Source organism: Pimephales promelas, chromosome 13, assembly GCF_988280905.1.
Source record: "Pimephales promelas chromosome 13, fPimPro1.hap1.1, whole genome shotgun sequence".
Classification (NCBI taxonomy): domain Eukaryota; kingdom Metazoa; phylum Chordata; class Actinopteri; order Cypriniformes; family Leuciscidae; genus Pimephales; species Pimephales promelas.
The window spans coordinates 19,545,043-19,572,674 of record NC_142781.1 but is presented as its reverse complement, the minus strand read 5'-3'; the positions used below and the strand labels follow the sequence as shown (position 1 = coordinate 19,572,674).

At 37.6% G+C, this 27,632-nt stretch overlaps 2 protein-coding genes across 8 annotated transcripts; one reads left to right on the top strand and one right to left on the bottom strand.

The window, feature by feature from the left end:
• dcun1d4 (DCN1, defective in cullin neddylation 1, domain containing 4 (S. cerevisiae)) lies at positions 1-15,845 on the top strand. 7 transcript variants are annotated; one of them, XM_039692102.2, is made up of 11 exons: positions 1-119; positions 3,116-3,186; positions 4,632-4,671; positions 5,284-5,371; positions 7,241-7,329; positions 11,368-11,438; positions 11,527-11,618; positions 11,720-11,828; positions 12,667-12,771; positions 13,458-13,560; positions 13,699-15,845. In XM_039692102.2, the coding sequence occupies exons 1-11, from the start codon at positions 101-103 to the stop codon at positions 13,752-13,754; spliced, it is 843 nt and encodes a 280-aa protein (XP_039548036.1). In that variant the 5' UTR covers positions 1-100; the 3' UTR covers positions 13,755-15,845. The 7 variants fall into 7 exon arrangements, with proteins under 7 accessions (XP_039548036.1, XP_039548034.1, XP_039548033.1 ...); XM_039692100.2 differs by having other exon boundaries at positions 13,458-13,588; XM_039692099.2 differs by having other exon boundaries at positions 63-131.
• On the bottom strand, positions 14,702-27,519 carry lrrc66 (leucine rich repeat containing 66). The gene is made up of 5 exons (XM_039692096.2): positions 27,252-27,519; positions 26,439-26,870; positions 23,139-23,308; positions 22,555-22,897; positions 14,702-22,388 (listed from the first exon to the last, which is right to left on the bottom strand). The coding sequence occupies exons 2-5, from the start codon at positions 26,857-26,859 to the stop codon at positions 16,186-16,188; spliced, it is 7,137 nt and encodes a 2,378-aa protein (XP_039548030.2). The 5' UTR covers positions 26,860-26,870; positions 27,252-27,519; the 3' UTR covers positions 14,702-16,185.
• Between the last annotated feature and the right edge of the window lie 113 nt (positions 27,520-27,632).

The following is a 27,632-nucleotide window of genomic DNA, read 5'->3' as shown; positions in this document are numbered from 1 at the left end:
TGGCCCATCTAAATCATTTGTGGGCAGGAATAATATTGACGTGTCCCGCCCACTGGCCGGTCTGCAGACTCACACAAATACAGTTGTGTGTTTCATAAAAATGCACTCAGATGCGTCAAGTAAGTACAATAGTACGTTTTCACTGCTATTCGTATTCTGTCGACCTGTGATGGCAACTGCGAACTTGCTGAACCCTGACAAGTCGCCGTGACTTCTTTTAAGACGTATGATTCGCTGTATTGACGCATTTTGTGAGTAAAGTAACGGTAGCCGTTACCCGAGCATACAATCATCAGATTGACTCTGAGCTTGCTAGCTGCTCTCTTTGTGTTTTTACTTCGGGCGCTTGCAAGCGACAACGACCTTGCAAGGAATATCGTTGTATTTTAGCCTTCTTTGCTTGAGTAAGTTATATACAGCAATCCGAGCAAGGTATCTGATCCTATTTACACAATACACTTGTGCACTAATTACCTTTAATACCCAAATAACCTTAAGGGATCCATCTCATCACAACTCGAACGAGTAATGCAAAGCCACCGAAGAGCAAGTTAAAGGTTGCTGTTTTAGAGCTAAACGGGTCAGATATTTCCGAGAAAACTGCGGAAAAATGACAGGGGGTGAAAATTGTGACGCAGTTGTGTAAAAATTTAGTGCTTGCAAACACATCAAATGTGATCTGTCGCATTACTGTACGGCCACCTGAAAGAGCAACTGCACATCGTTGTGAAAAAAATGTTTTTGATCAAAGAGAAAATCTTTTTTGCTGCATTTGGGTCGCATTCATCAGTTGGGGAGAGTACCGATTGAAATTATGATTTGGGGAATTCTGGGAAATGTAGTTTATTCAGCCGAGCCATTTCATTGGCAAACGTAGGCGTTGTTTGTCGTTAGACTACATATCCCAGAAGTCCACAGACTCTCTAGATACTTTGTAAAGTCGTTGCAAGTTGTGTATATTCACTCTTGTGTTAACTATGTGTCAGAAATTTTTATTTTTAAGAGCTGTCAATATAGAGCGGTGAATGTTTGTATCATTTTGTTTCCAATTCGACTAATAGCTTAACGTACATGTTACATTACATGTTTGGGGTGTTATAACTATATCTAACGTACTGTTATTCCTGACAACTGCGTCAGAGGTTCATAAATAGGTCTCATTTTATGTCGAGATTGTTTTAGTAATGCACCGGATTCGATACCGGGCATTATTTAAATAACATCTTTCATTATATCTGTATTTAATGTTCGTTTCGCAGGCCTACCTACTCGCACATCGCTCATATATAAGGCCTGTACTGTACATTTTTTTATCCGAATAACGAGAACGTGGAAGTGCAAAATGAATCATATGCTTACGTGATTTTCTTGGTGTTACGCCAGTCTTTAGTTTCTTTACAAATGAATAATGCTAAGTTTTCATTGGCCCAAAACAGGTTTAGGCTACGTTTTATAAGCCGCATATCGTATTTATTTAGGTATTCCCTGTGTAAGCTACATCATTTCAAGACTGGAAAAAATGTACATCAAAAACAGTATAATAAAACAATAGAAAAGTTACATAAAATATATAACCACTATATCAAGCATTTACCGTGTAAACATTGTTGATACACTATGTAGTCATTCATTTTGACAAATGACATCAAGAGAACCATGAACTTTCAAATTAGGCTTCTTTTTACTTTATATAGCTAAACATATTTATATACATGTCTTTTTCATTACACTGCATGAGGAGAATTCGGTAACGCTTCCTTTTACAGTACAGTACTTACAGTGTACTTACCAAGAAAGTACTGGCTAATATAAGGTAAGTACATGGAACAGGGGTAGGTTTAGGGGTAGGTTCAGGGTTAGTACTAGTTATTACCCAGTAATTGTAGTTACTAAAATAAGTACATAGTATTTACATGGGTAACTGGACTGTAAAAGGAAGCGTTACCGAGAATTCTTTGTTCTTAGTTACTTCATTATAGTGGGCCTTTCAAAAGATGCCATTGACGTATACAAATGTTTATCTATTCATATATCTGAATATCTTGTTTTGATATTTAGGTCATATTTTCTGGAAGAATAAAAATGAAAAACTGTGGATTCAATGTTTAAATTAAAAAGACCAATATTGATATCACATTACTGACTTTCATAATTGACTTTATGAATTTCTTCACATTATCACAAGCAGTTAATCAATGCACCTTTAGAAGTGTTGGGTTACATTTAATACAAGTATAATTCTGGAATATCGCTGTGGATTTTATTTTGATTAACTAGTGTCATGTTTATCTTTGTATGCCAGTGAAATTGACTATTAACCATCTTTTGGGTCTGTGCATATTTATTCTTAATTATCTATATCTAATCCCAGGTCTTGCTTCCACAAATTTATTCTAAATATCTGATATTCACTAGGACCTGATATTAACATGCTAGAGAAATATGACCTCCACACTGACATTTACTTTCTTAATGATGAAACCATACTAATATATAATCTGTTTGTTCGTTCATTTATTAATTCAGTAATGAAACAAGTGGCTGTATTATGAATGGGTAATTGGATCATTGACTCTCATGATTTGTTCAGAAACACCGCTGTGTGTTGTAGTTCTGATGTGGCTTTTGTTTAAAAACAATTATTTCATTGCAAAAAAAGAGCAAACAATACTGTTTTTAAAATGGACATCACTTGAAGATGCAATAGGTGATCTGGGAAATGCAGAGTCGGGCAGGTCGTGGAAATGGGGATGTGTCATTAATAGTAGTATTATTATTAGTGTTTATGTTGTTATTAATAATTTCTCAGACTCGCAGAAGAAAAAAAAATGACACGTCACTGACAAGTGTCACATGAGGAATACAATGTGTGGCGGTAGTGCGTGACAAGACCGAAATGAGTGACTGTCACTCTCAATGCGTGACACTTGAGAGCCCTGTGTCACTCTACACGCCGACTGAAGCAGATGCTTCTTTTTTTCCATATTCTCAATAACTTCTACATTTTAGACTGAAGACACTGTGTGAACAAACACATAGAAATCCATGTACAGCCCAGATGCTTGTACATAACTGCCAGGAGTAACAGATGATTATTTTTATATCTCCCTCACAGATTTCCAGCTGAACTCTCATTTGTCCACACTGGCCAGTATCCACAAGATCTACCACACCCTGCACAGGCTGGTAAATATGGGCTCCACTTAAAAACTCATCAGCTTTTTTTTTTTTTTTTTTTTGCCAGATTTAACATTTATGCCTTTAAATGATTTAAACCAAGAACATTTACAGATGGGATTTATGCACATTTCATGTTTAGTTTATCCCTACATAATTTATTCTTTTGTATCAATATGATTCTGGCAGGTAGACTACTAAATCCACACAAAATCAACATTCAGTTTTCAAGGTCAAAAACTAAGTTTACCAATGTATCATTGATTTATTGTCGTTTAAGTCGTAAGTTTATTTAGTGAAACTATTAGAAAAGACATAGATGAATCTCTCTGAAAAAAAAAGAGATGCGTGTTCTCTGTATGCTAATCGCTGAAGTTGAATCAAACTCTCGGTCAGATATTTGTTTGTTCTGTCAAACAAACTAGCTTTAAACATGTTTAAAAGATAAAACATGTAAAGAGGCTTTAGATCATAAATGATCTATAACCAGGTCTAGATGAAATCTGCAGACGTTTTTCACACACGTGCTAAATTTGGTAATTGGTAAAATGCATTGAAAAATCGGGCAATGGACAGCAGACGAGTAAAGAGTGAATGATGGGTGTTTGAAATTTGACATTCTTCTTCATACAGATTTTGTGTAGGTTGTTTATATATACAGTATCATATGCAGAATTTTGCAAATATGAGCTAATATTGTTATGTGAATATTATTAGATCAGGCCATAAATCCCCTATTCCCTGGTTAAAGGACCGATGTTCTTATATTGAGATTAATGCAAGAGCTGACAGTGCTTTACTGACCGTCACTGGTGTACTGGTAGATTAGCATTGTGGGATAGCTGTATTTGGCTATATAAGAGTTTAGGACTCTCAGCGGCATTATTACATACTACAAAATTAATCTTTGATCAAGCCATTTACTTAAATAATTACCCTAATATCCCTGATTGACACAGAATTGTGTTCTACATTGATCTTATTTCCAGAACTCTCCTCCCCGATGTCTTTGAGAAAGCTGCACTGGCAGCGTCTGTAAAGGTTACAAGAAAAAAAGATGATCAGCCACCAACATCACACACTTGCTTACTGTCTTTTTTTTGGCGCGGTGCTAATAGCTGCTTATCTGCTGCAGAGCTTTTTGAGATTTTACAAATACTTTGTTAGAACAGTTGTAAAAAAACAACACTTAAAATAAAATCACATTAAATCAACACTCTTGAAAATTAGATTGTTCTCTACAACAGAGCAGAGCACATCCTTGTGACACCAAATATTGGAAAATTTTCCAAGATCATTCATCAAACTGTAATAATTAAAATCTATTCTTATACGTGATTTCAACATTTTGACAAATACAAAAGCAGCATCATCATCTGTAGATCCTGCATGGTACATCTGCTTGGAAAAGAGAGATAGAGAGGTTGTTAAATGCAGTCTCTTTCTCACCGTAGAACCTGACAGAAGACGTCGGCCCAGAGACTCACGGCACAGGTAGTGACCTGCCCAATCTCTCCATAACCTAATCAACTAATATAAAATAAAAAATAAAAAAATAAAAAAAAATATATATGTGTAATTTTGTGACAGCTTCTTTAGACTTTGCGCACTTTCGAGGCTATATATAAACCATTGAATACATTTTTTTTTGTTCATGCTGCTGAGGACTGATGGCCAATTACACATGCTGCAAAGTTTCGGAAGTGACATCTACATATAAATGTGGAATAGAATTCACTCTCGAATTTGAATGAGCAATGTAAATGCAGACTAATAGATTAATAGAAAAAAATATTAATATCAAAATATCTTTTAAATTCTATTCAAATTATTTATAAAAGTAATGACTTCTATAAGTAAATAATCTTAAATGTTTTTCTGTACATTGCTATTTTTGTCATAGTGGAGCCTTTGCTTACACTTGCTTTATTAGAGCATCCTCGCTATTTTCAGAAGCACCCGCAATTTTTTGATTCTGGAACCGGGACTGCGTCTCATGCAAATTATATGAGGACATATATATATGAGGTTTGTGGGAGCGAATGGCAGAAAAAGGGAAACAAAAATAATCACCATCTTTGTTCTGTCTCTCTTTTTTTTTTCCAGCCTGCTGCTCCAGAGCCATGCCCCCCAGGAAAAAGAGGAGACCCACTGCTGGAGATGATCTGTCTGCTAAGAAGAGCCGGCAGGATAAGTATGCTCAAAACATCATCTTTCCATTCTCTCCAGCTTCTTCATCTCTGTCAATTCCATCTGTCTGTTGACTTTCCTTTAATTCACTCATACATACACAGTTACACACTCATTTATCTACCCAACTTTTTGATTAACAACTAAACTATAGGTACCTATTAAATCATATCAGTTAAAGGCCCTCTAAAGTTTTTAATAAATATTTAATGCATGCTTTAACACAACATGCAAACTCATAAGTCAACACCATTGCGGAGTATTTTCTCCTTAAAACTCCTGTGAAACAAAGACCGTCTAAAAAACAAGGTTTGAAATCGCCTGCATTTCTTACATCTCAAACTACCTTGTAACCAATCACGTCAACGTGCGGGCGGGCTTTAGCATATCACTACTATGCTCTAAAGCAGGGAGAAGGGTATTCCTGCACAACCGGAGGCTGCAGTTTCAGGACCCCAGTTCTAGGGTCGCAATTTCAGGACCCTAGTTTTCTGTTACAGCGCCACCTACCGAACTGGATCAACAAAACACTCATTTAACCCCTTTTGCAGCAAAGATCACAGACGGCCCCAGATTATTGTTGTTCAACATTCATTACTCGTTAAAACGTCACACTCTTACTTATTTAATCTAGATTCTAGACAAACTGCATCATTAGAAAGATTTAAAACTCCAGTTTCGATTGTTGACCACTGTTTATGATAAAACTGGTTTGCAGTGACATTCAATTCTTAAATTTATGACAGGAGTGCAAAATTATTAATCTGTAACGTTTGTTATTTTTAATAGTAATCATCACTCATAAAGCATTCATTCACGTTTTCTCCGGTTTATTTGTGTTCACATACATACAGCATCCGTCCGGGCTCTCCAATGGTGCACATATTTGAAGAACCAATGATCTTTATGCTCCACTAAATTATGCGATCTGAAGTTCAAATAGCGAACATAGCGAGATTTGCGTCTCCTCTTCCTAATTTGAGTCACTTATGATCTCAGCGCTCTCTTATTCACTATAGAGCTGTCAATCATCTCACATGGTTATGGGTTGAATGTGACAAATAATCCTGCTCTTTTGCATGACGCACTGCTGTGTACACGTCCTCATTCTGACCTTTGTGATAACAAAGCTAAGACATCTCTTCACCCGAAACAAGAAGCTAAAAAAATGCACAATTTGGTTTGTGTGTGATTTTTGATATTTGCATATGAACAAAGAATGTTTACACTAGTATTGCTTAGCAAGGTGTAGCCATTAGCTGATATAAAATGCTTAATACAACATAATCCAACATCTTTTTCTTTACTTAAAACTATTTTAAACTGCAACTGAAATATGATAAAAATACTCAATGGTGGTTTAAAGTGAGCTTTAAGTAAAATTGTAATAATAATCTTTTAAATTTTGTCATGTAAGACAATCAGACAGACAGTCATACACATTTCTAACAAGACTAGATAGAGATCAAGACAAGATAATAGGTGGATATTGATACTATGTAACCTACAAACTAAATCACCATCCAGTTCCTTAGGTGGTGCTGTCACAAAAAACTAGGAAACTGAAAAACTGAAACGGGTCCTGAAACTGCAGCCTCCGATTGTGCAGGAACATACTACTGAAAGCAGGGGAGTCTCAAGAGAAGCCAGGTTATCCCAATGTATTTGTTCTGTATATTTAAAAAAAATCGGGTACAAAAAAAAACATTTAAATTCATTTAAAGTATGAGTATATAAAGTATTGGACCTGTGTTTGTGGGTGGATTTTTGCCCTCAGAGCTTGTGTCTCTACTTGTATGCATCAGATGCTGCACTTTTGTGCTTTAATGTTCATACAAGTGTGTGTTAATGTATATTTAAATATCATCTGCAGTGTTTACAGAAAACAGGAGACATTACAAATCCAGGAGGCTGAAGCTTTTTCTAGCAAGAGATGTCTAGAGTGGTTTTATGAATATGCAGGTATGTACGCAAGTCATGTTGAGTTTTGCTTTCATGTTGTGAACATGACATAAACTGACTTTTTAATGTCATTCAGTATGTTTACATGGACAACAATATTCCGATATTAAGCAGATTTAGACAATACTCTGATTATGAAACTACCATGTAAATAGGGATTTCTGATTACCTTAATCCAGCTAAAGTAAATTAGGGGTTAAAGCTGCAGTCCGCTGCTTTAACCCCTAATTGTGCAGATGCAATGTGGTAATGTTAAAGGGATACACCGTTATTTCATATTAAACTGTTATTCCTTTAACTAAGACAAGTTGATGCATAGCATACCTCTCTCGTCTCAGTGCGTGCACTCAATCGCTCTGGCGCGCAAGACACTTTGATAGTACTTAACTAGCCCAGTTCATTCAATAGGATCAAAGCAGAGAAGCGACCAAACACCTCCGTGTTTTCCTATTTAAATACAGTTACACGAGTAGTGCAACTCGACCAAGAATGGTGACACAAAAAAACGTTTATGCACTTAAATAAAAAATAAAATAAAATGCACTTTTCTAAGCGTGTAAAGTGGATAACTGTAATGTATGGCGGAATACCATAGCAAGTGCTTGGAAGCACTTAAACGTTGCAGTAATATCATCACTCTGAGAGGATTTTTCATCGAGAGAGAGAACAGAGAAACGCGAGAAACGCAGCACCACTGAATCACTCTTCACTGTTTGTGAAATTACATCTAGCATAGAGTTTGTTTGTTTTTTATAATTTTTATAATCTATGTGGATTCATTTACTCATACAACCTAAATGTTACAGTGAATAAATGTTTGTGGGAATTTCCCACAATATAAGCAAGAGACCTGCAGGGTGAAATTTGAGCCCTGCGAACTGTATGTTAATACGAAGAGAACGTTGGAATGCGTGGCATGGTGACGTAATGACGTAAGGTCAATAATTAAATTACTGCTGTCCATGTAAACTTAGTCATTGGTAAGGTCTTAAAATGGTATATTCACATCAAGAGCTGATAAGCTCATATCATTTGACTTGAAATGTCTAGAAAAGGCAGTGAATAATGTCAGCTAAATTTATGCTAGTTTTTGTTTTTTTCCTTTTCTTTCTTTATTCAGAATTCCACACTTGTGACTTCAGAGACTTTCCAAATGAAGTTAAGATGTAAATGGAGTGACTAATGTATATACTATAATGTATTTGGGCACTTATGTCACACTTAAAAAAATGTCCAAGCAAGTACAGTGTTTGCTCTTCAGTAAATCACTGAGCCCTTTAAAGTTCTGCTTAGAATACTTCCTATTCTTTTGTTTTCTGCCTGCAGTAACTATGAGTGAAGGTCACGTCATTGTAGAGCTTAGATTCTCTGCCGATTCTCACGATATTTCCCGCCACTATGCTCGGGTCGGGTCGGGCCCTGGATCAAGCACGTCACATGTCACACGCAGCGTCTCCTTCACTCGCACCCTGTATTGTGTATATTAAGTGCAACATGGAGCTTTAAGAAGTAAAGAAAAAAAATTTAAACAGGATTAAAACAAATTAAGCTTTGCAGTGCACTTTGAGCAAGTATGAAGGAAAGTTGGAGGTATGGAAAATTTTAAACTAGTCGTGGGCAGTGACAACATACGTGTTGGCTTTGTTGTTTGAATGTACAAATGCACATCTTGCTTGTTGCACGCACACATATATCGAAATAACATTATTAATAATAATGAATATTTACGAATATTTTATTGAATGCTGAATGTTGTGCTAGTTCAATTTAATAAAGTTAAAACTTTCATTGTGATAATTAAAAAAATTAAATATTAAGTGGCCAATTTAAATATTAAGTGGACACAATGTGCATGGGCTCGCCCGGGCTTGATTTTTTTTTTTTTTTTTTTTTGGCCCGATGCCCTGATCTAAGCTCGTTTCATAGTGTAATAGACATTGCCACCCTGTGGAATAAAGGTGAATTGCACTTATTCAGTAATCAAAAAAATCAATTTTTGTTGTGCAGAAAAACATATACTTGCACTGTTACACACCTCAGGTCATTAGCATGCCTATACAATGGGAAAACAGGCATTCTTTTATAATTGTATTGTTGTTTTTTTGTTATATTGTTTATAATTAATTGATTGAGGAATAATAAGAAGGTTGATGTCTTTTAAAAATGAATGAGAAGGAGAGTAGTGAATGACGTCCCTGGTCTCTAAAGACCCACTATGCGTTTAAAGTAGGGAGTTTTGAAAAAAAAATGTTGACTTAGCCTGAAAATTTGAACAAGCACAACTTACAGGTCCCACCCCCTTGCTCGCTGCTGCGCTGCAGCCCTCCCCAACAGCGGAGCCTGTCGTGAACGCGCCAGGCTAGTAAGCAGGGGGACACCGATGACAGTGGATAATGTTATGGCACATTCACTAGTAGGGACGAAACATCAATAATATGCTTTACATTGACTAAGGCCTGCCCATACTTTGACAACAAACTTGGTCCTCAAATCATTACGTATAACATAATGGAAATCTATAACGTTGCACCTTTCTATAAGTTATAAATAGCTAGTAAGATAATATAACGATAACGGAACTTATGTAATATAATTCAAGTAATTATTCTAGCGATATGTACGCCTAATGCTAGATAAGGTTTGCTAGTACTAGGCCTGTATTTGTAACGAGTTCAGTAGTTTTGGCAAAAAGGAGCCGGGAACCGGCGAACGTTCAACAAGTTTAATAAACAAATACAAAATTAGAGTATAAGCCAGCAGCTCCTCACGGACAACACACAAAACAGAACATAAAATCACAACATAAAATCAGGCCTGTACCTCTCTCCACTGTCGTCGCGATCCTCCTTTATGATCCTCCTCCGTGAGAGAGGCGAGACAGACCGGTGTGGCGGGTGTCGTTCATTGCCACTCACGCCACCGTCCTCACGCCACCCTTACTGAATGTCCCTGTCCCTCGGTCTCAGTATTATATCGCCACAATATTATATCAGCAACATGACAAGCCAGTGAATTTACAGGTTTCAATTGTTGCTTTGTTGCACAGTGCGTGACATTTGACATGTAGGCCTAATGCGGCTAAAGTTTTGACACTGAGTCAATGGGCTCTGTCTAATTCTTTCTTTTTCGCTTGTTTATCGTCATCATTTTCTTCCTTTTACCCTTCTTTGTTTTATGAGCAGGTTCCACTCGATAAATTGGCAGTTTAAGTTGTTTCTCCGCCATTAGCACAGCTGCAGCACACCGGCAATTGAGTTTGGTTTGAATGACGGCGCGCTGGCGCTGTGCACGAGCGCTCTCTCGTGATCAGCGCGTACACGTGCGTGATTGACCATGTGATTGACACTGCTAAGACACTCCTCCTGGCTCTGAGTGGTTGTTTATAGACCTTATTCAGAGCAGCGCCATGACAGGTATGAAAGTGAGGCTGTCAGGGATAGACTTAACGTGTTTCCAATGGCATCCGCTGTAAAAAGCTGAATAAAGCTCCTAGATTACTTACAATTTTCCACAGCTTACATTGTCGGGAGTTTTTTGTCAACGGAAATGTCTTGGAAAGATATTTTTCCACTGTTTCATAAGCAGAACAATCCGAAAACACGTTAAATAACAGTACAGCCCATTGAAGAGATGCATGTCTATCCCTCACAGCCTCGCTTTCATTCTCATTAAAAATCAAAGATGGCGCTGCCGTGAATAAGGCATATGACCATAGTTTCAGACCGTGAGCAGTGTTTCTGCAAATGGCAATAGGACCACTGGGAGGAGCCAGAGGAACTTGATTTATTTCACAGATCATCTATCTCATAGTCTACTGTCAGGACATAATGACAGTTTTAACAAATATGTAAAAAAAAAAAAAATTGTTGTTTACAAGTTACCTACTGCAGCTTTAAGGGCCACTAGTTTTAAAATGTTGTGATGCAATTCAAATACTTTAAAAAATAAATGTATTGTGGCTTAAGTGTCCAAATACTTTTTGGGGCCAATGTATATAAAAGTAAAATTGTGTCTGCATGTGTTGTGTTGTGTTAATAGGGTGTGATGATGTGGTTGGACCAGAAGGGATGGAGAAATTCTGTGAAGACATTGGAGTGGAGCCAGAGAATGTAAGAAACTAAATTAATCTGAAATGGTTTTACATTTTCCTCTAAAAACATCTCATCAGTGGTCATTTTAATGTATATTTGTATGTAGGTGGTGATGCTGGTCTTGGCCTGGAAGCTTGATGCCCAGAGTATGGGTTACTTCACTTTACAGGAGTGGCTCAAGGGAATGGGTTCTTTGCAGTATGTCTGGCTAAACATGAACCTTGTATACATCTACTACCATGCTACTACATTTATTTCTGTCCCAAACTTTACTTTTCTTCTTTTTTTGTCATATGTAGATGTGACTCTACTGAAAAACTCAGGAACTCTCTAGACTATCTGAGGTCCGTCCTCAACGATGCCACCAGTTTCAAGCTCATTTACCGATATGCCTTTGACTTTGCCAGGGTGAGTATGTCTAGGACTGATTGATGAACACGAATCATTGTTGGCTTTAAAAGCTCTTGTACTCTTTTAATACTTCAACACTATATTTGGTTTAATGATTGCCTATGACTGTGCATCTGGATCCTTTCTGAATATTTTTTTTTTGCTCATCACAGTTCTTCAGTTACAGCAGACAAGGGCTTGAGACTGCTGAGAGATGGTGCTATTCTAGGTTGTTTTACCTCTTTGTCTGCTCAGCAGAAGTATCTCTTGTCCCAATTATTCTTTTTTTCCCATTCCCTTGGTATGAATTGTTAAGTGAATGGAGATTTGCTGAGTGAAGCTCTTACAGTAGCCATTCGATAAGATCAATAAAGTGGACGAGTACAAATAAATAGCTTGTGGCAACCTTGAAAGGATAACATGACATCCATCCTGTCTATAGATAAAACAGAAATGTTCAGGTCTGGGCTTATCTTGTAAAGAGCTCTTAGTCCATTCTCCAGCAGTGAAACCATGTTTCATGGCTGTTAGAGAAGTGATTTATCTACAGTATTTTTGCTTTTAAATATTGTGCACAGAGATCCTGAAGCATTGTTATGGTGTCAAGGAATTGGGACAATAATCATGTCTGCCCTCAGGCACTTGTATTATCATATGTTCGAGCTCAGACTGCTTAGAGTATGGAGTACACAGTACAGTCATTTCAGAATCGGTCCTCCAGGAGCAACCTGGATTTAAGTACTTTGGCAATAGATTGTTACCTCACTACCATAATTGCCAACTCAGTATTTTTATTGGGGTGTGTGAATTTGTATTCAAAATGTTTAAAGTTGAGTATGGTTCCACCCCTTTGCAGGAGAAGGATCAGAGGAGTTTAGACTTGAATACTGCCAAGTGTATGCTGGGACTTCTGCTTGGGAAGACCTGGCCATTGTTTCCAGTGTTTAACCAGTTTCTAGAAGTAAATATTTGAATCTTTACAGTTTATCAGTGTAACTTTAATAATTTTACAAGACCAGTCAAATGTTTTGACCACTTGCAGATTCATTATTACTGCTTTACCACATTTTATAATAACATAAATGTCATAAAACGATATACATACAACACAAACCTTAAGCGGCATATTATTTGACATTCTCTCAGCCAACTTCTTGAATCTAGGAATACTTTTTAAACCGCATTGAAGGTGTTCACAAACTGGCCATTTTGTTGGCTGGTTTTATGTTCTAACTCATCTATGTTCCAAAACAATTAATTAAAATTAAAGCACATTTAAATGTAACCACAATTTAGTTTTAGAATAAAGCTTTAAAGGTGCAGTATGTAATTGACAGTTAGCAGTTGAAATACTGTCGGGTAAATTGGCAGTGGGCGGAATCGCACAGACCATTTCAAAGTAGAATAACTGGCTGTAGCATTGTTTTTTATGTATGTAAATATCTAAATATCTGCAAACATAGTATGGTATTTTTATGCTTTAGTACGGTCAAAAACTTGCATACAGCACCTTTAAATATAAGGGAAACAAAATCTGTACAAACTTTTGACTGGTATTTAATACATATATTTGCATATTAGTACATATTCTGTGTCAATTAAATTTTTGACCGTGACATATCTCCCCCCATTTTTATCCCCCCACAGCAATCTAAGTATAAGGTTATAAATAAAGATCAATGGTGCAATGTTCTAGAATTCAGTAGGACTATCAACCTTGATCTCAGTAACTATGATGAGGACGGGGCCTGTGAGTACAAGCACCCACACTTTAACACGTCTATATACTTCTAATTATTAATTAATGAATACCCCATCATTGTTTTGTAAAATGCAGCTCGAAGTACATCAGATTTGCCTTTTGATTATTTTTTTTCTCTTTGCTTAGGGCCAGTGCTGTTGGACGAGTTTGTCGAATGGTATAAAGATCGAGAGATGTCGTAGCGACAGCTTCCCCATGCCTACCACCATCACCAACTAGAAACTAATCGCCAACAATCACCATGACAATGACGACAGAAACGGCTTTGAAACAAACATCTAGAAAACAAAGTACAAATCAAATCTGAAGAGTTTGGGACGGACTGATGGTGGCCTCCGGCTGTGAGGGCTTGAGTGTGTGACTGTTTGCATAGAATGTAATATCAATGCACATGTTTGTATGTCGCCCTTTTAGTCGGGGCCATAGGAGGTGTCACTGGTGGTTGTGTGTTGGAGAAACAGCACCTCACCGACTCCACCTAATACCCCCCCATAGCCCACGATGCATTGTGGGTAAGCACACGGCCAGCCTCGGAGCCGCCTTCCCACCCCACTGTGATGTTTCATATTGCTGTGAATGTGAATGAATAGGCTCTTAAAAGGAGAATGAATTTCTCCACAAGGCAGGGTAGGTAAAAACTCCCATACAGTCTGAAGATTTAAGACATTTAGGCAATTTAGCCCTGGAAGGGCTGAGAAAAGAACGAACAAGCACCTGCTTGGCTTTTTACTGAAGTTTGGTGATCAAACACTAAGAATTTTTGGTTCAAAATGGAAATAGCTTACAGTATCACTCTGCTGATGTGGTCCAAACACTGTTTACTAAGGTTTTTATGTTGGAGGAGGATGACATTCAGAGCATATTACCATAGTTACATAGCGACCTATGCCGTAAGTTTTATTTTTACCCGTCTCACTGCACTTGGTTGCCATTTAATAAAGCACACCACAAGCAAGAGTGTCATAGACATTCTGCTGTAAGTACTTCCAGTGGTATCAGTATACCTTTCACCACTTCATTTTTGATATTGATTATGAGATCAACTTGAATAGCTTTACTGTTTGCAAAATGAGGAACAGATGCTATAGTTATCATGAACATAGAGCCCAGTATCTTTTTCCTGACTCGCATGTCCATTGTGCATACACACTGGCAATGGCAGATATGGCCGTCTTGTAGAGAAGTGTGAGCAGGTTAGATTGACAGCAGAATGCATTAATTATATTATTGGATTCCTTAGAAATGTAACTAAACTGTGCATGTCATTAAAATGACAAGACATGAATCCAAGTGATGGAAAAGATACGGGACAGAAGAAAGCTGTTAAAGTGCACTTTTGATTTCTGTGATGAATTGCCACAAAAATATTAAAACAGGTATTCTGCCCTAAACACTGACTCGCATTTGGCCACATCTTCATCCACAGATCTTGTGGTCAAATATGATCAATTTAACTCATAGTGACCAATGCCTAGCAACTATTTAACGTTCTAGTTATGTTTGTAAAACTGTTGAGTTTTGTCTATGGCTGTGGCGTGAAGCTAACTTGTCATTTGAACAAGAACAAAAGCATGCATGCATTCTGCAGTTAGAGCTGTCTTTGTGAATGAATGAGGTTTTTCCTTTTTCTGACTTTTTTTTTGCTCTTGTTTTCTTTTTTTTGTACAGGTATTTGTAGAAGTGGACTTTTTGTGCTTAATTTGGGTGTCCGCGGTCATGCAGTCTTAACGCTTTATGAAAAACATGATTGTGTGATGGTATTTAGAGCTTAAACACACTTGTAACCTCATCTGATGAGATGTTCTTCTCTGCATTGCCTCCTCCACCATCTCCACCAAAAGCTAAACTACCAAGTTCATGAGTGACTGCAGCATTTCAGTATATCTGCAGCGTCATGAAAATGTACTAAATTTGTTGAATGGAATTAGAGTACAGAGACAAAATCATTATTAACTTTATCAAAGCATATTTTGGGTAACAAAAGTTTTTTTTTTTCCTGGTTACAAGATATTTTTGTTCTGTTCAGATTTTTTTTTCTCTGAAAGATGTAGGTTGCTAACCATAAGTTATTGATCAAGTATCTAAAAATCCAACAGTCTATGTATGCTGTGCATGCTGGGGGGACTGGGGGTTGTGTGAGGGTGAGGGAGTATGTAATGCAGAGGGTTGAGCATTCTCATCGGACTGTATATATGTATGGATGTGTGTATAAGTGTTTTGTTTTCACTGTAACCTCTCTACATTCAATATATATAAAGGGGTTTATTAACTAAGTGTGGTGTTATTTTAATCTGTTCTAAACGTCATGTTTTGAATGAGAAATTACTTAGACTAACTATTCTGGGGTCATCCTGGGGGTCTCCCACTGTTGTGGGACACAGTGTTTGTGATCTTATACAATACAGATTCTTATTTACATTTATACATTGTTTCAATTCAAAAAAAACTTTTATGAAATACTGAAAGAAGTTTAGATTATGCTGATGATTGTATTACATCATTTACAATACTTACTAAAAAAACAAATCCCCATCCTCAAACCTGAGATTTTAAAAGCATCAGCTCAGATTTGTGCAACATTGTCTGTTAGACAAGTCAAAATTAACCCTTTGTCTAAATTAAAAATTCCTTATTCTTTGGAGTTGAGATATTCTTAGTTTTAAGACCCCGTAGAACTGGGGCTTCAGCTCCTTCTGTGTGGCTGGAAGTGGCTGTGTTTCTTGTAGAGATAGTGCTGTAAGTTCGGTCTGTTTTTAACTGTGTCGCTCCTCCATAATCTTTAGGGGATCTGTCCTGCTGGTAGACCTCTTTTTGCATGGAGGAAAGGGATGCAATGTTGAACTTATCCATTTCTGTTCTTCTTTGCTGCAGTAATCGTCTGCGTTCTTGCCTTTGGAGGACCTCAGAATTTTCTCTGAGATAATCTCTTGCATCCTCCTGTTCCAATGAAGGTGGGGATGTCTGTGGAACTGCTGGTAATTCATCTTGTGGTGGTTGTACATCCATAACCTGATGTCCTTCAGATTGTTTGTCTCTGGACAAGGGGCTTAAAGTTGACTTCCTAAATACTGACTTTTGGCCAGTCTGTTCCACTGAACTGTCCATTGACTCTTTTGTCATAATGTTGTCCTTGAAACTAGAGCTAGACATCCGTGCAGATGCAGTTTTTATTATCAATGCAGACCCTTTTTTCACAGAGACAGGAGGTGACCCCTCAGATGATGAACCGGGCAATGTGATTTCTAGGTCTGCATTCATTGTTGGTATTAAATCTTTTTTCATTAATTTGGTTGAACAAGTAGGTTCATTCTTTGAGAATGTAACATACCTCTTTAACTTTGGGATTTTGTCAAGAGATATACCAATTTCTTGAAAGAAATTGTCATGATGTCTTCTTTGTTTAACATCCTCATATGAAGGTCTGTATTTCTTTTTTTCTTGTACTTCCCCTATATTTATGGATTGTACAGTGTTTGAACTAAGAAATGACGAAACAGCTGAGGAATGAGGTTCTGATTGTGTGAACTGAATGTACTTCTTTACTTTTGGGATACTGGCAAAAGATTTGTCTTTTTCTCCAATGAGACTAAAATCCGTTGAAGATGGTTTAATGTACTTAGATGAAGTGCTTGATATCCTTGTTTCTTGAGTTACCCCAGATATTCCAACTCTTTCAGTTAAGACAGCAGGTGATTGAGCAGGATATTGACTTTCAGCAGGTATGAAGTTAATGTATTTCTTAACTTTTGGAATTTTGTCAAAAGATGCACCTCTTTCTTCAATGACATTATTATCATGAGATGACTTATCCTCATCTTCAGATGAAGTGCTTGATCTTCTTGTTTCTTGAAAACCCCCAGATATTCTTTCAGATAAATGAGCGGTTGTTGTCTGAACAAGAGGTTGACTTTCATGCTTTGTGAATTGAATATATCGCTTAACATTTGGTATTTTGCCAAGAGATGCTCCAATATGTCCATAGACATTGTCTTCCGTAGCAATTAGAGTAACATCTTCCTCAGATGAAGTGATTGACCTCCTTGTATCTTGATCTACCCCTGATATTCCAACTCTTTCAGCTGAGAGAGCAGTTGTTTGAGCAGGGAATTGATTTTCAGGATGTGTGAATTCAATGTATCTCTTAACTCTTGGAACTCTGTCAAGAGATGCTCCTATTTGCCCCAAGCCATTGTCTTCCTGAAAATCATCCTCAGATGAAGTGCTTTCTCTATATTCTGTTTCTGTCACCGTTGTGGATTTTACTGTGTTTGGAGGAAATGGTGACAGATCTGAGGAATGAGGTTTGGACTGTGTGAACTTGATGTACCTCTTTACTTTGGGGATTTCAGCAAGGTATTCACCCGTTTCCCTAATTATATTATCTTCTTTAGTGGATGGTTTAACATCTTCCTCAGATGAAGTGCTCCATCTCCTTGTTTCTTTAGCTACCACAGATACGTTGACTCTTTCAGATAAAAGACCAGTTGATGTCTGCACAGGAAATTGACTTTCAGGATGTGTGAATTCAATGTATCTCTTAACTTTTGGAACTCTGTCAAGAGATGCACCTAATTGCCCCAAGCCAATGTCTTCCTGAAAATCTTCCTCGGATGAAGTGCTTTCTCTATATTTGGTTTCTGTCATCGTTATGGATTTTACTGTGTTTGGAGGAAATGGTGACAGATCTGAGGAATGAGGTTTGGACTGTGTGAACTTGATGTACCTCTTTACTTTGGGGATTTCGGCAAGGTATTCACCCGTTTCCCTAATGATATTATCTTCTTTAGTGGATGGTTTAACATCTTCCTCAGATGAAGTGCTCCATCTCCTTGTTTCTTTAGCTACCACAGATACGTTGACTCTTTCAGATAAAAGACCAGTTGATGTCTGCACAGGAGATTGACTTTTAGGATGTGTGAATTCAATGTATCTCTTAACTCTTGGCACTCTATCAAGAGATGCTCCTGTTTGTTCAAAGACATTTTCTTCCTCAGCAGTTAGTTCAACTTCATCCGAAGAAGAAGTGCTTGCTTCTGATTTGGTTTTCACCTCAGGTGTGACATGCAGTGTACCTGAAGTGGTATCTGAAGAAGGATCAAACTGTTTAAATGTGATGTATCCTTTTACTTTTGAAACTCCATCAAAAGATGCACCTATTTTCCTGAAGAAATTGTCTTCTTCGGTTGTTGGTTGAACATCATCTTTTGAGGATGATCTCGCTGTTTCCATTATAGCATCTTTCTTGGTTAAAGAATGTGATGGCAGAGTTGGCGAATGAGGTTCAGACTGCTTGAATTGAATGTATCTTTTCACTTTTTTAATATTTTCAGGAGATTCCTCTATTTGCATTATGTAACTCTGGTCTCCAGAGGATCTGTCAATTTTAGCTTCAGTTTTCAATTCTATCTTAGGTGTAACTTTTGTAGAGGATGAAACTGATGGTGGAGTTGGAGAACGTGGTTTGGACTGTGTAAATTGAACATACCGCTTAACTTTTGGTATTGGATTAAAACCTAATTGGCTCCCCAAAAATGTTCCTGTAGCATTAGATTTGTCAGATGTGCTTGAACTTGTCTCTGCTGCCACCACAGGTCTTTTGGTTGAAACCGGTAAGGATGTTAGAGTTGGAGAGTAAGGTTTAGGCTGACTGAATTGAATGTATCTTTTAACATGTGGCACTGTATCGAGAGAAACGCTTTTATTTCTCAAGAAATTGTCTTCAATAGATGTAGGTTTGATATCATCTTCAGAAGACGTACTTTGCCTCCTTGATTCAGGTTGTGCCACTTGTTCAGTTGAGATAGTTTGTTTGTTCAAGGGCAGTGTTTTCGAGTAAGGTTCAGTGTGTGAGAATTGAATGTATCTTTTTACTTTTGGAAGTCCTACATATGATTCATTCACCTGTCCAACAATATTTTTATCTCCAATGGTTTGTTTGACATCATCTTCAGATGAGTAACTGGATCTCCTAGACTCAGTTGTCACTATAGGTGCGACTACCCCAGTGGTTGGTGGTGAAGGTGGTAATTGGACTTGAAAATGGGAATCAGAGTACGAGAACTGAAGGTATCTCTTCACTTTTGGTAAGTGATCAAGGGATAAACTCCTTCCGAATAGACTGTGTTCATTAGTGGTTTGTTCCTTAGTTAACTTTGTCTGCTTGTTAATAGAGACACCACTAGTTCTTCCAACATCCCAACCAGTTGGTGACCTCTCATCCTTTTCATTATCTTGTCTGTTGAACAGTCGTGCACTAAATGCTCTTAGTCTCATTAGACCTTTAGAATGTTTCTTCTCAAATACATCTGTGCTGCTGGAGGAGTTATCAAAGTCAATGTTGAGGCCTTTGTTTGTATTTTTATCTTGTGTGATGGATCCTCTGTTTATCTCAGGTGGTATTGTAATCTCTAATTTTCTTGGGTACTCCATAAATGTATCTTCATCTTCACTGGAATATGATCTATCAGTATCATAGCCCCTATTCAGTCTGTTTATACTTGATCTATAGACAGGATGGACATGGTATAGAGGAAGGCTATCATGACTCCCATAGTATGATTTATCATATCGTTTTTTGTATTTAGTCTTTTTCCCTGATAAACCTTTCCTGCTTGAGGTAGGTGATGCTGGCAGAGATGAAGAATGATGTCCACGCTGCTTAAAATTTTGACTCAAATCTTTTGGTGAGGTGCTGAGCTGCATAGATTGTATTGTTGCCTCAGTTGTGCTCTTAATATTAGTTGAAGGTCTGGATATTGACAGAGTTGGGGAAGAAGAGTCAAACTGTTTAAATGAAATGTATCTTTTTACTTTTGAAACTTCATCAGAAGATACATCCATTGTCCTGAAGAAATTGTCATCCTTAGTTGTCAGTTGAGCATCATCTTCTGAGGATGAACTATAACTTTTAGCTTCCATCATAGCATCTTTTTTGGTTAAGGAAGGTGATGATGGCAGAGTTGGGGAATGAGGTTCAGGCTGTTTGAAGTGAATGTATCTCTTCACTTTTTGAATTGCATCAGGAGACACCTTTATTTGACTTAAGCTTCTGTTATCTCCAGAGGATGCATCAATGTTCGCTTCGGATTTGACCTCCTTCTCCGATAATGATGGCAGAGTTGGGCGTCCAAAATGAGGTTTGGACTGTTTAAATTCAACATATCTCTTAACCTTTGGCACTGAAATAGGACCCACATCTAAAGATATTGCAAATTTGTTTGATTTCTTTACATTCTCATAATTCCTCTGTGAATCATCAATAGGCATACCCTCATTGACACTGTCTCCGTGAGTAAAAGTCAAATGAATGTCCGAAGGCTCCAAAGTGATAGTCTCTTGTCTTATTAGAATGCCAGCACTAGGCATTCTTTCATTAAATGTGAAATCCTCAAGAGTGTCCAAGTTTGCACTGTTCTCTGTGTCTGATTCATCCATTATTTCTGATTCTTCAAACTCTTTGTTTACAACATAATTGTTTGGTCCACCTACACTTTCATCACTGTCGCTTGAATTAGAGAGGCTTTCAATGTCAGAGAGCTCATACTGCTTTACATCATCAACAAGAACTTCTTTACCAAATGGTTTGTCAAGATCATAAACCTCTGAATCAAATTCTATTTTGTCTGTAGGTGATTTTACTTTGCCTTGCCTCCATGTGTCATCGTCCTTCAATGGGTGTCCCAAAGCAGAGCTGGAGAGGTCCCGGATACTTGATCTTTCAGAGCCTTCAGTGAAAGAAAAGCTCTCACCACTGTCATTCCACAACTCTGGGTCCAAATCATCAACATTCTGTTCTGTCAGCCTTGATGGCAATTCTGAAAATGGATCTGTAGTAAATCCTGGAATTCTGTTCTTTGTATTTTTGTTTGCAGGTATAGTGACAGGAAGAGGGTCAACACTTGATTCCCTTAATTCTCTTGAAAAGTTATCTTCCTGACTGGAGTGGGATGATGCGGAAGAACTGCCCCTTCTTTTTAACTTTATGACATCATTTGCATCTGGAATTGGCTCAAATTCCATGGATTTTGGCATGTCTTCAGTTGTGAGGGGTGGCAGTTTCTTACCATTTATGACTAAAGCATTTACTTCGCCTTCCTGAAGTGAGCCGCTACTACTACTCTCTGCCCTTCCTCTATGATGCTCCACATCAAATGCCTTCTGTTTTCCACCAGTTATTGATGATTTATTTTTTTCAATTTCCTCATAAAGAGTAACCACTTCTGTGTTGCTCTCAGAGGAGCCATCTGCATGGTCATCCTCTACAGTGACATAGTAAGGCTCTCGATCTTCAACTGTGATTCCACCGAATGTAACTCTTGAACCCAGTCTCACTTCTTGTTCTTGGTCTTCAACATCAGAGTACCCCTCATTCACATATGGCTGGGGTTCAGTTGAGGAGATTGTTGGTGGTGGTGGTGGAGATTGTCTCTTGGATCGTATTCTTCTCCATAACTTGTCTAACAGTGGTCTCAAAAAAACACCAAGGATAAAGGCTAAAATGAATGTAATAATGACAGACAGGCAGACAGCAAGAACAAATTCTGACTGGGTTCTTGTCCCTTGACGTGTAACTGGATAATTTCTTGGAAAGTTAAAATTGTCTTCCTCATCCAAGATAATTGCTGCTTCCCTACGTGGTCTTGAGCCACTGTGTTTTTTGTAGACCTGCAGATCAAATACTAATATGTGCTCCCCTCGGACACCTGAAATACATATGTAAAGTCCAGCATGCTGCTCTGTGATGTCCTCAATTAGTAGTTCTTTTTGGTTATTTGTGACTTGGCCCCACGGAGTCCACCAATGAACCTGCATGATATCTAGAATAAAAAGTGAATTATAAGATAATTAACATTTACATTGTTTACATGAAGGTTTTAGGAGTTACTTAAATAACTAAAAAAACTGTTTAAATATACTTAAAAATTATGAATTAAAATGGTAAATTGGACTATGGTTTTATAATTTAAAATACAGAAGTAGCACCTTTACTGTCATTGCGACAAGGAATTGATATTTGCATTCCCTCGTAGACAATCATGTTATGATGGTGACCAGATATGCTGTATTCATGTGTTGGACAAGTGAGCTCTGAGTCCTTCAGGTGAAGCAGATCTTTTCCAGAATGATGTGGTGGAGAGGCACACACCACTTTCCAGGAAACATTACCCATTTCATGATCAAAGCTTAACCATCTTTTCAAGGTCTGCAAGTTGCAGTCACACTTCCATCTGTTGAAGGAGACATCGACCAAGGCATTCAGGTACCACAGAGACTTGTAAGCAGGGACAGGAATGGTGACCAGGAGATTATAGCTCAGATCAAGGACCTGGATGGAATTAGTGAGTCAATTAAAATGTTTTCCCAAGTTTTAATGCACACTGGGCTAAATATGTTGATCTACTTTTTTAATTACAGTCTGTCAAAAGATTGGAGCTGGTGGAGCATACTCCCAAACATGTAAAATCACTCTTATGATGACTTTCCGCTAGGATAAAAAAAAACAACAACTAAACCATCTGACCAGTATTTACATATCACACAAATAAGTGAAATATTGGATATGTTACCTGCAGCTGTTTTAGGTCTATAAAAGCATTTTGGTGAATGCTTGTGATGCTGTTATGCTGGAGATGTAGCTCTTTCAGATAACTGCAGTTGTCCAGGTCAGTAAGACCTATGTTGGATATCTGGTTATAAGACAGCTGTAGAATCTGCAGGGACTTCATGCAGCCCAGCCCTGAAGGAGAAGTGGTTTAGAGCAAAAGGCAATGATTAACAACCATGCACTGATAAACGTTTTAGTTAAATATAAATGTGTTCTTCGAGGTACAGAGTTTTTATTAGATTGCAAAGTCAGACATTTTTTCAGTTGTTTTGAGTTATAAAAGACAAACATTGTTGCAACAGTTAAAAAAATAGTTTCAACTGGCCATGACCCCATAAACATAAGCATCTGTTTGTGCCAATCTGTCCATAAAAACACCTAAAATAATACTGCACACAACGTGAGCACTACATAAATCACCACTTGTTCTAGTTGAGGCTCTTGCAGCAACACTTCTTCAGGACATCACCATCAAGTTGTTGGTAAAAGTATGTTAATTATTAGTTAATAGTATTAGCATCTTTGTGGCTAATTTTGTTGTCTTAATATCTATACCTTAAGCTCTTTAAATTATTTAGATGTACAGTATGTGAAACAAGTACATCCCAAATATTCTGAAACGCATCAAGAATTGAGGTGGAAGACTTACAAGGGTTTAGGTATGTCTGTCAGAGAAGAGAAATGGAGAATTATCTTGTCTTTTTTAAGAACCGTATTGACTGCTGAGCTGAAGCGAGGGTCTGTTGAACGAGTTCAGAGAGAAACATTGAGGCTGGGCCCTGATTCAAAAAGAGGTGAAAAACATTGAGACACCACCATCTAATTCACAGTGCTGCTTGGAGGCTTCCCAGATTGGCATCTGCTAAGGCTAAGGCAACAATTTAAAACCTGATTCTTGGTCTTAGTTACCAAGTCCAACTAGATTTCCAACAAACGAGAAGTTTCAAAGCAGACACAGAAGCATTAAAACCTTGCTGAAATTGCTATATTGTCTATCAACACTGACAATCACATCCTGGAACAGTATTTCAGAAATTTAAAAAAAAAAAAAAAAACCTCAAGAGACCATATTCAAAATGTGGTTGAATTGGCTTTCTGGTCCCTAATTTAAAGAGCCCCTATCATGGATTTTTGAAAATGACTGTTCATGTAGTGTGGACTATAGCTCTAAGGGAATGAAAACATCCTGCAAAAAATTATATCTGAAAGTGCACCGTATATAAAGTTATTGTCCTTCAAATGTGAGAGTCGACTCTGAGTCTATGAAATGAACTGTTTTTCAAACGAGTCATTAGCTGTTTCGTAGTGACGTAGATACGAACCATTAGCTCAATGGCCGCTCCCAACAACTGCGCGCGCAAACGGAAGTGTAAACTTGAAGTCTAGAACACAAATACTTCAGCTGAATCGCATCATGTCGAGAAGACGCTGTGTTCTACAATGCAAAGATAGTTCAGCCGCTTTGTTTTCATTTAGGAACGAGCAAGTGAAGAATCGGTGGATAGAGTTCATATTTGCAACGATACCACAACAGTATAGCCCGAACCTTGTGTTCTCATCATTTTAATGATAAATCATTCAAAAACATAAATGAATTCAAATGTGGATTCGCAAGCCGGTTGTTCCTGAGGAGGGCTCAGTACCCAGTGTGTATGGATCAGCTTCCTCCTCCGAATCACAACCTGTAAGTATTATTAATAATTGTTGCTTTTATGGGTTTTGTAGCGTCGGGCGCGAGGAGGGAAGGCGCAATAAGTATGTGTGTGTGTGTGTGTGTGTGTGTGTGTGTAAGTTACGCTCAGTTGCGCAGCTTCTAGGTCTCCAATGTCAATTTTTTTAAATATGTGAAATGTTTGTCGCTGTTATTGGAGTTGTCATAAAGAATAGAGCGTCTTGTAGTACTGCAGAGCTTTATCAATATGTTTATGCGTTGGGCTAACAAACAATAACTGACTGGGTCATCTGACCAATCACCGCCGATTAGCGTCACGCAAAGGAGTGCTTTGGAAAAATTAGTCATTGTACGAATCATTTGGGAGTCAGTCAGCAAATCAGGTAAAAATAAATACAAATTATAAGACAACAAAAGTGTTTTTTGTTATTACATTCATGTAAAACTGTTGTTGGGGACTCCCAGAACAATATTAGGAACATTTTAAATGCCATAGGTGCTCTTTAATATAAACATTATCTAAGATCCCCAGTTAAATGTCCTATGCTTCAGAGATTTTAACAAAATAGATTGATTAAATATACTACAGCAGCGGAGGAGTTCTAAATTATGATTGGTTGCCGCCGAACCGTGTCATAGCTCATTAGCATAAAGTTGACCTGACTTAACTCTCCTAGATGCTTTCACCGCCCTCACCGGAACTCGCCACCGGCTCACATTGAAAATTAATGACTTCCAGCCACTTTGACGTTCTCGCCAGTGGCGGTGTGAACGCACAGTAAGTGCATATGAAGAGTGCCATTTGGGACAGGGCCATACTTTATTTTTCGGTTAATTACATTATACATGTATTTGAAGTATATCTTTCTTTGGGAATACACTACTCATGCTATGCCATTTTGTAGTGTACATAGTGCAAGTACGCAAAGGCTTTAAGACACCTTTGGACAGAGTAGAATCCCATGTTAGAGTTAATGTGAAGGTTGGTCAAAATACAAGGCCCTAATAAAATTCCCCCTCTGGAATGTTTAGACCATTATTACCCTTTTACAGCCCGTTACGAGGCACTGGAATGCCAGTGCCCAACCCTTGTGACTAGATGATAGGTGATTTCTTTTTACTTCATCCCGAGGGTGGACTGGTTTAAATGGAATCTAACAGGTCAGAAGAATGTGTAATCGCAACAGATCAAAGTTCCACTTTGAGTCATTTACACCTGGGCGGAGAGTGTGTGGGCTTTATGAATGTCACAGATTAAATTGTACATAGATCCAATAATTTAAGAATTAGTTTCAATGTTTGTAGTAGTTCTAATTATTTAATAATTAAAAAATAATAAATGAATGATTCCTTAACAGCAAGGATTTAAATGGTATGACTAATTTTAGAATTTATTTTGTTTCCATCCACCCATCACATGAATTAACACTAAGGATGGGAATGTTATCATTATGTGGCTAATCAAGTTGCCTTGATTTCCTTTATAATTTAAATATATTTTTCAGGACAATGAAGAGCAGATATGTATTTTACATTATACATTTCTAATGCTGTGTGTATCATATTCATGCTCCTGCTGCATGCACTTACCCTTTGGTAGACGTTTTAGATGGTTTCTTTCTGCAGACAGCAACTGAAGATCAGATGCCCAGGATGTGCATTCCTGTTCTCCACTTGACAGGGTCCTAGTGTCTGACCAGTCTTTCTTCAAAATCAAAGACAGGCTCTCCAGAGCATTACTTCCCACCCAAAGGTGCAGAAGTCCTATCAATTTCACTTGACCAAAGCTGAGAGGAGCCAGAGAACGCAGGGCATTATTAGATAGGTTCAAGGAAACCGCAGTAGCTGGGATGCGTGTGGGAGTCGTAGTCAGGCCTAAAGAAGAGCAGTTCAGGAGAGGACCTTGCTCGCACAGGCAGGGAACAGGACAGGCAGATGTAGGGAAGGAGTGTGTCTCCCAGAGGTGGAGAAGCAGCACTGCCACACCAAGCACTGACCTGTATGCTGACATTATAGTCAGCCCTGAAAAATACAAACACAACAAATGATGGATCTAAAATAATGACAGTAAATGGCACTCACATTTCTATGGTATAGAGAGACAAACAACAACAAAAATGAAAAATTATCCCTCATGAAATCCATTGCTACACCACAGAATCAATAAAATAAATTATATGTACACACACACACACACTTAAGTGTGTGTGTGTGTGTGTGTGTGTGTGTATATATATATATATACAGACACACACACACACACACACACACACACACACACAGTTCAAGTCTAAATTATTAAACACCAATTGTTTACTTGTCTAAGCTTAAAATTGGCAATGGTAAAAATGGTAAAATTAAAGTAAAACTTACTCATCAGTAGTAGGTTTGTTTAAAACTAACCTTTTTAAGGAATCAATGCTCCACTTGGTTCGGACAATCTGACTGTAGCCGGATAATTACCAACAAAACACTGAGACTTGACAGAGAAATTCTTTGACTTTAACTCCAACTTCCCTGAGATCAAAGTCTGATTAGCATTATGGCACCAGAAACACACACAGAACAATCGTTCAGCAATCACTCACTTGCCTGAGTTAATATCTTACTCAGGTTTGTACCCTCCCAAGCATTTTAAGAACATTCAAAACATTAAACAAATGAAATATATCAAAAACTATAAAAATATTTCCTATTTAATAAATAAATAATAATAAAATAAACAGGAGTTGTAAATAATAAATATGTATATGGATTGATTTTAGTTAATATCCACCAGATCAT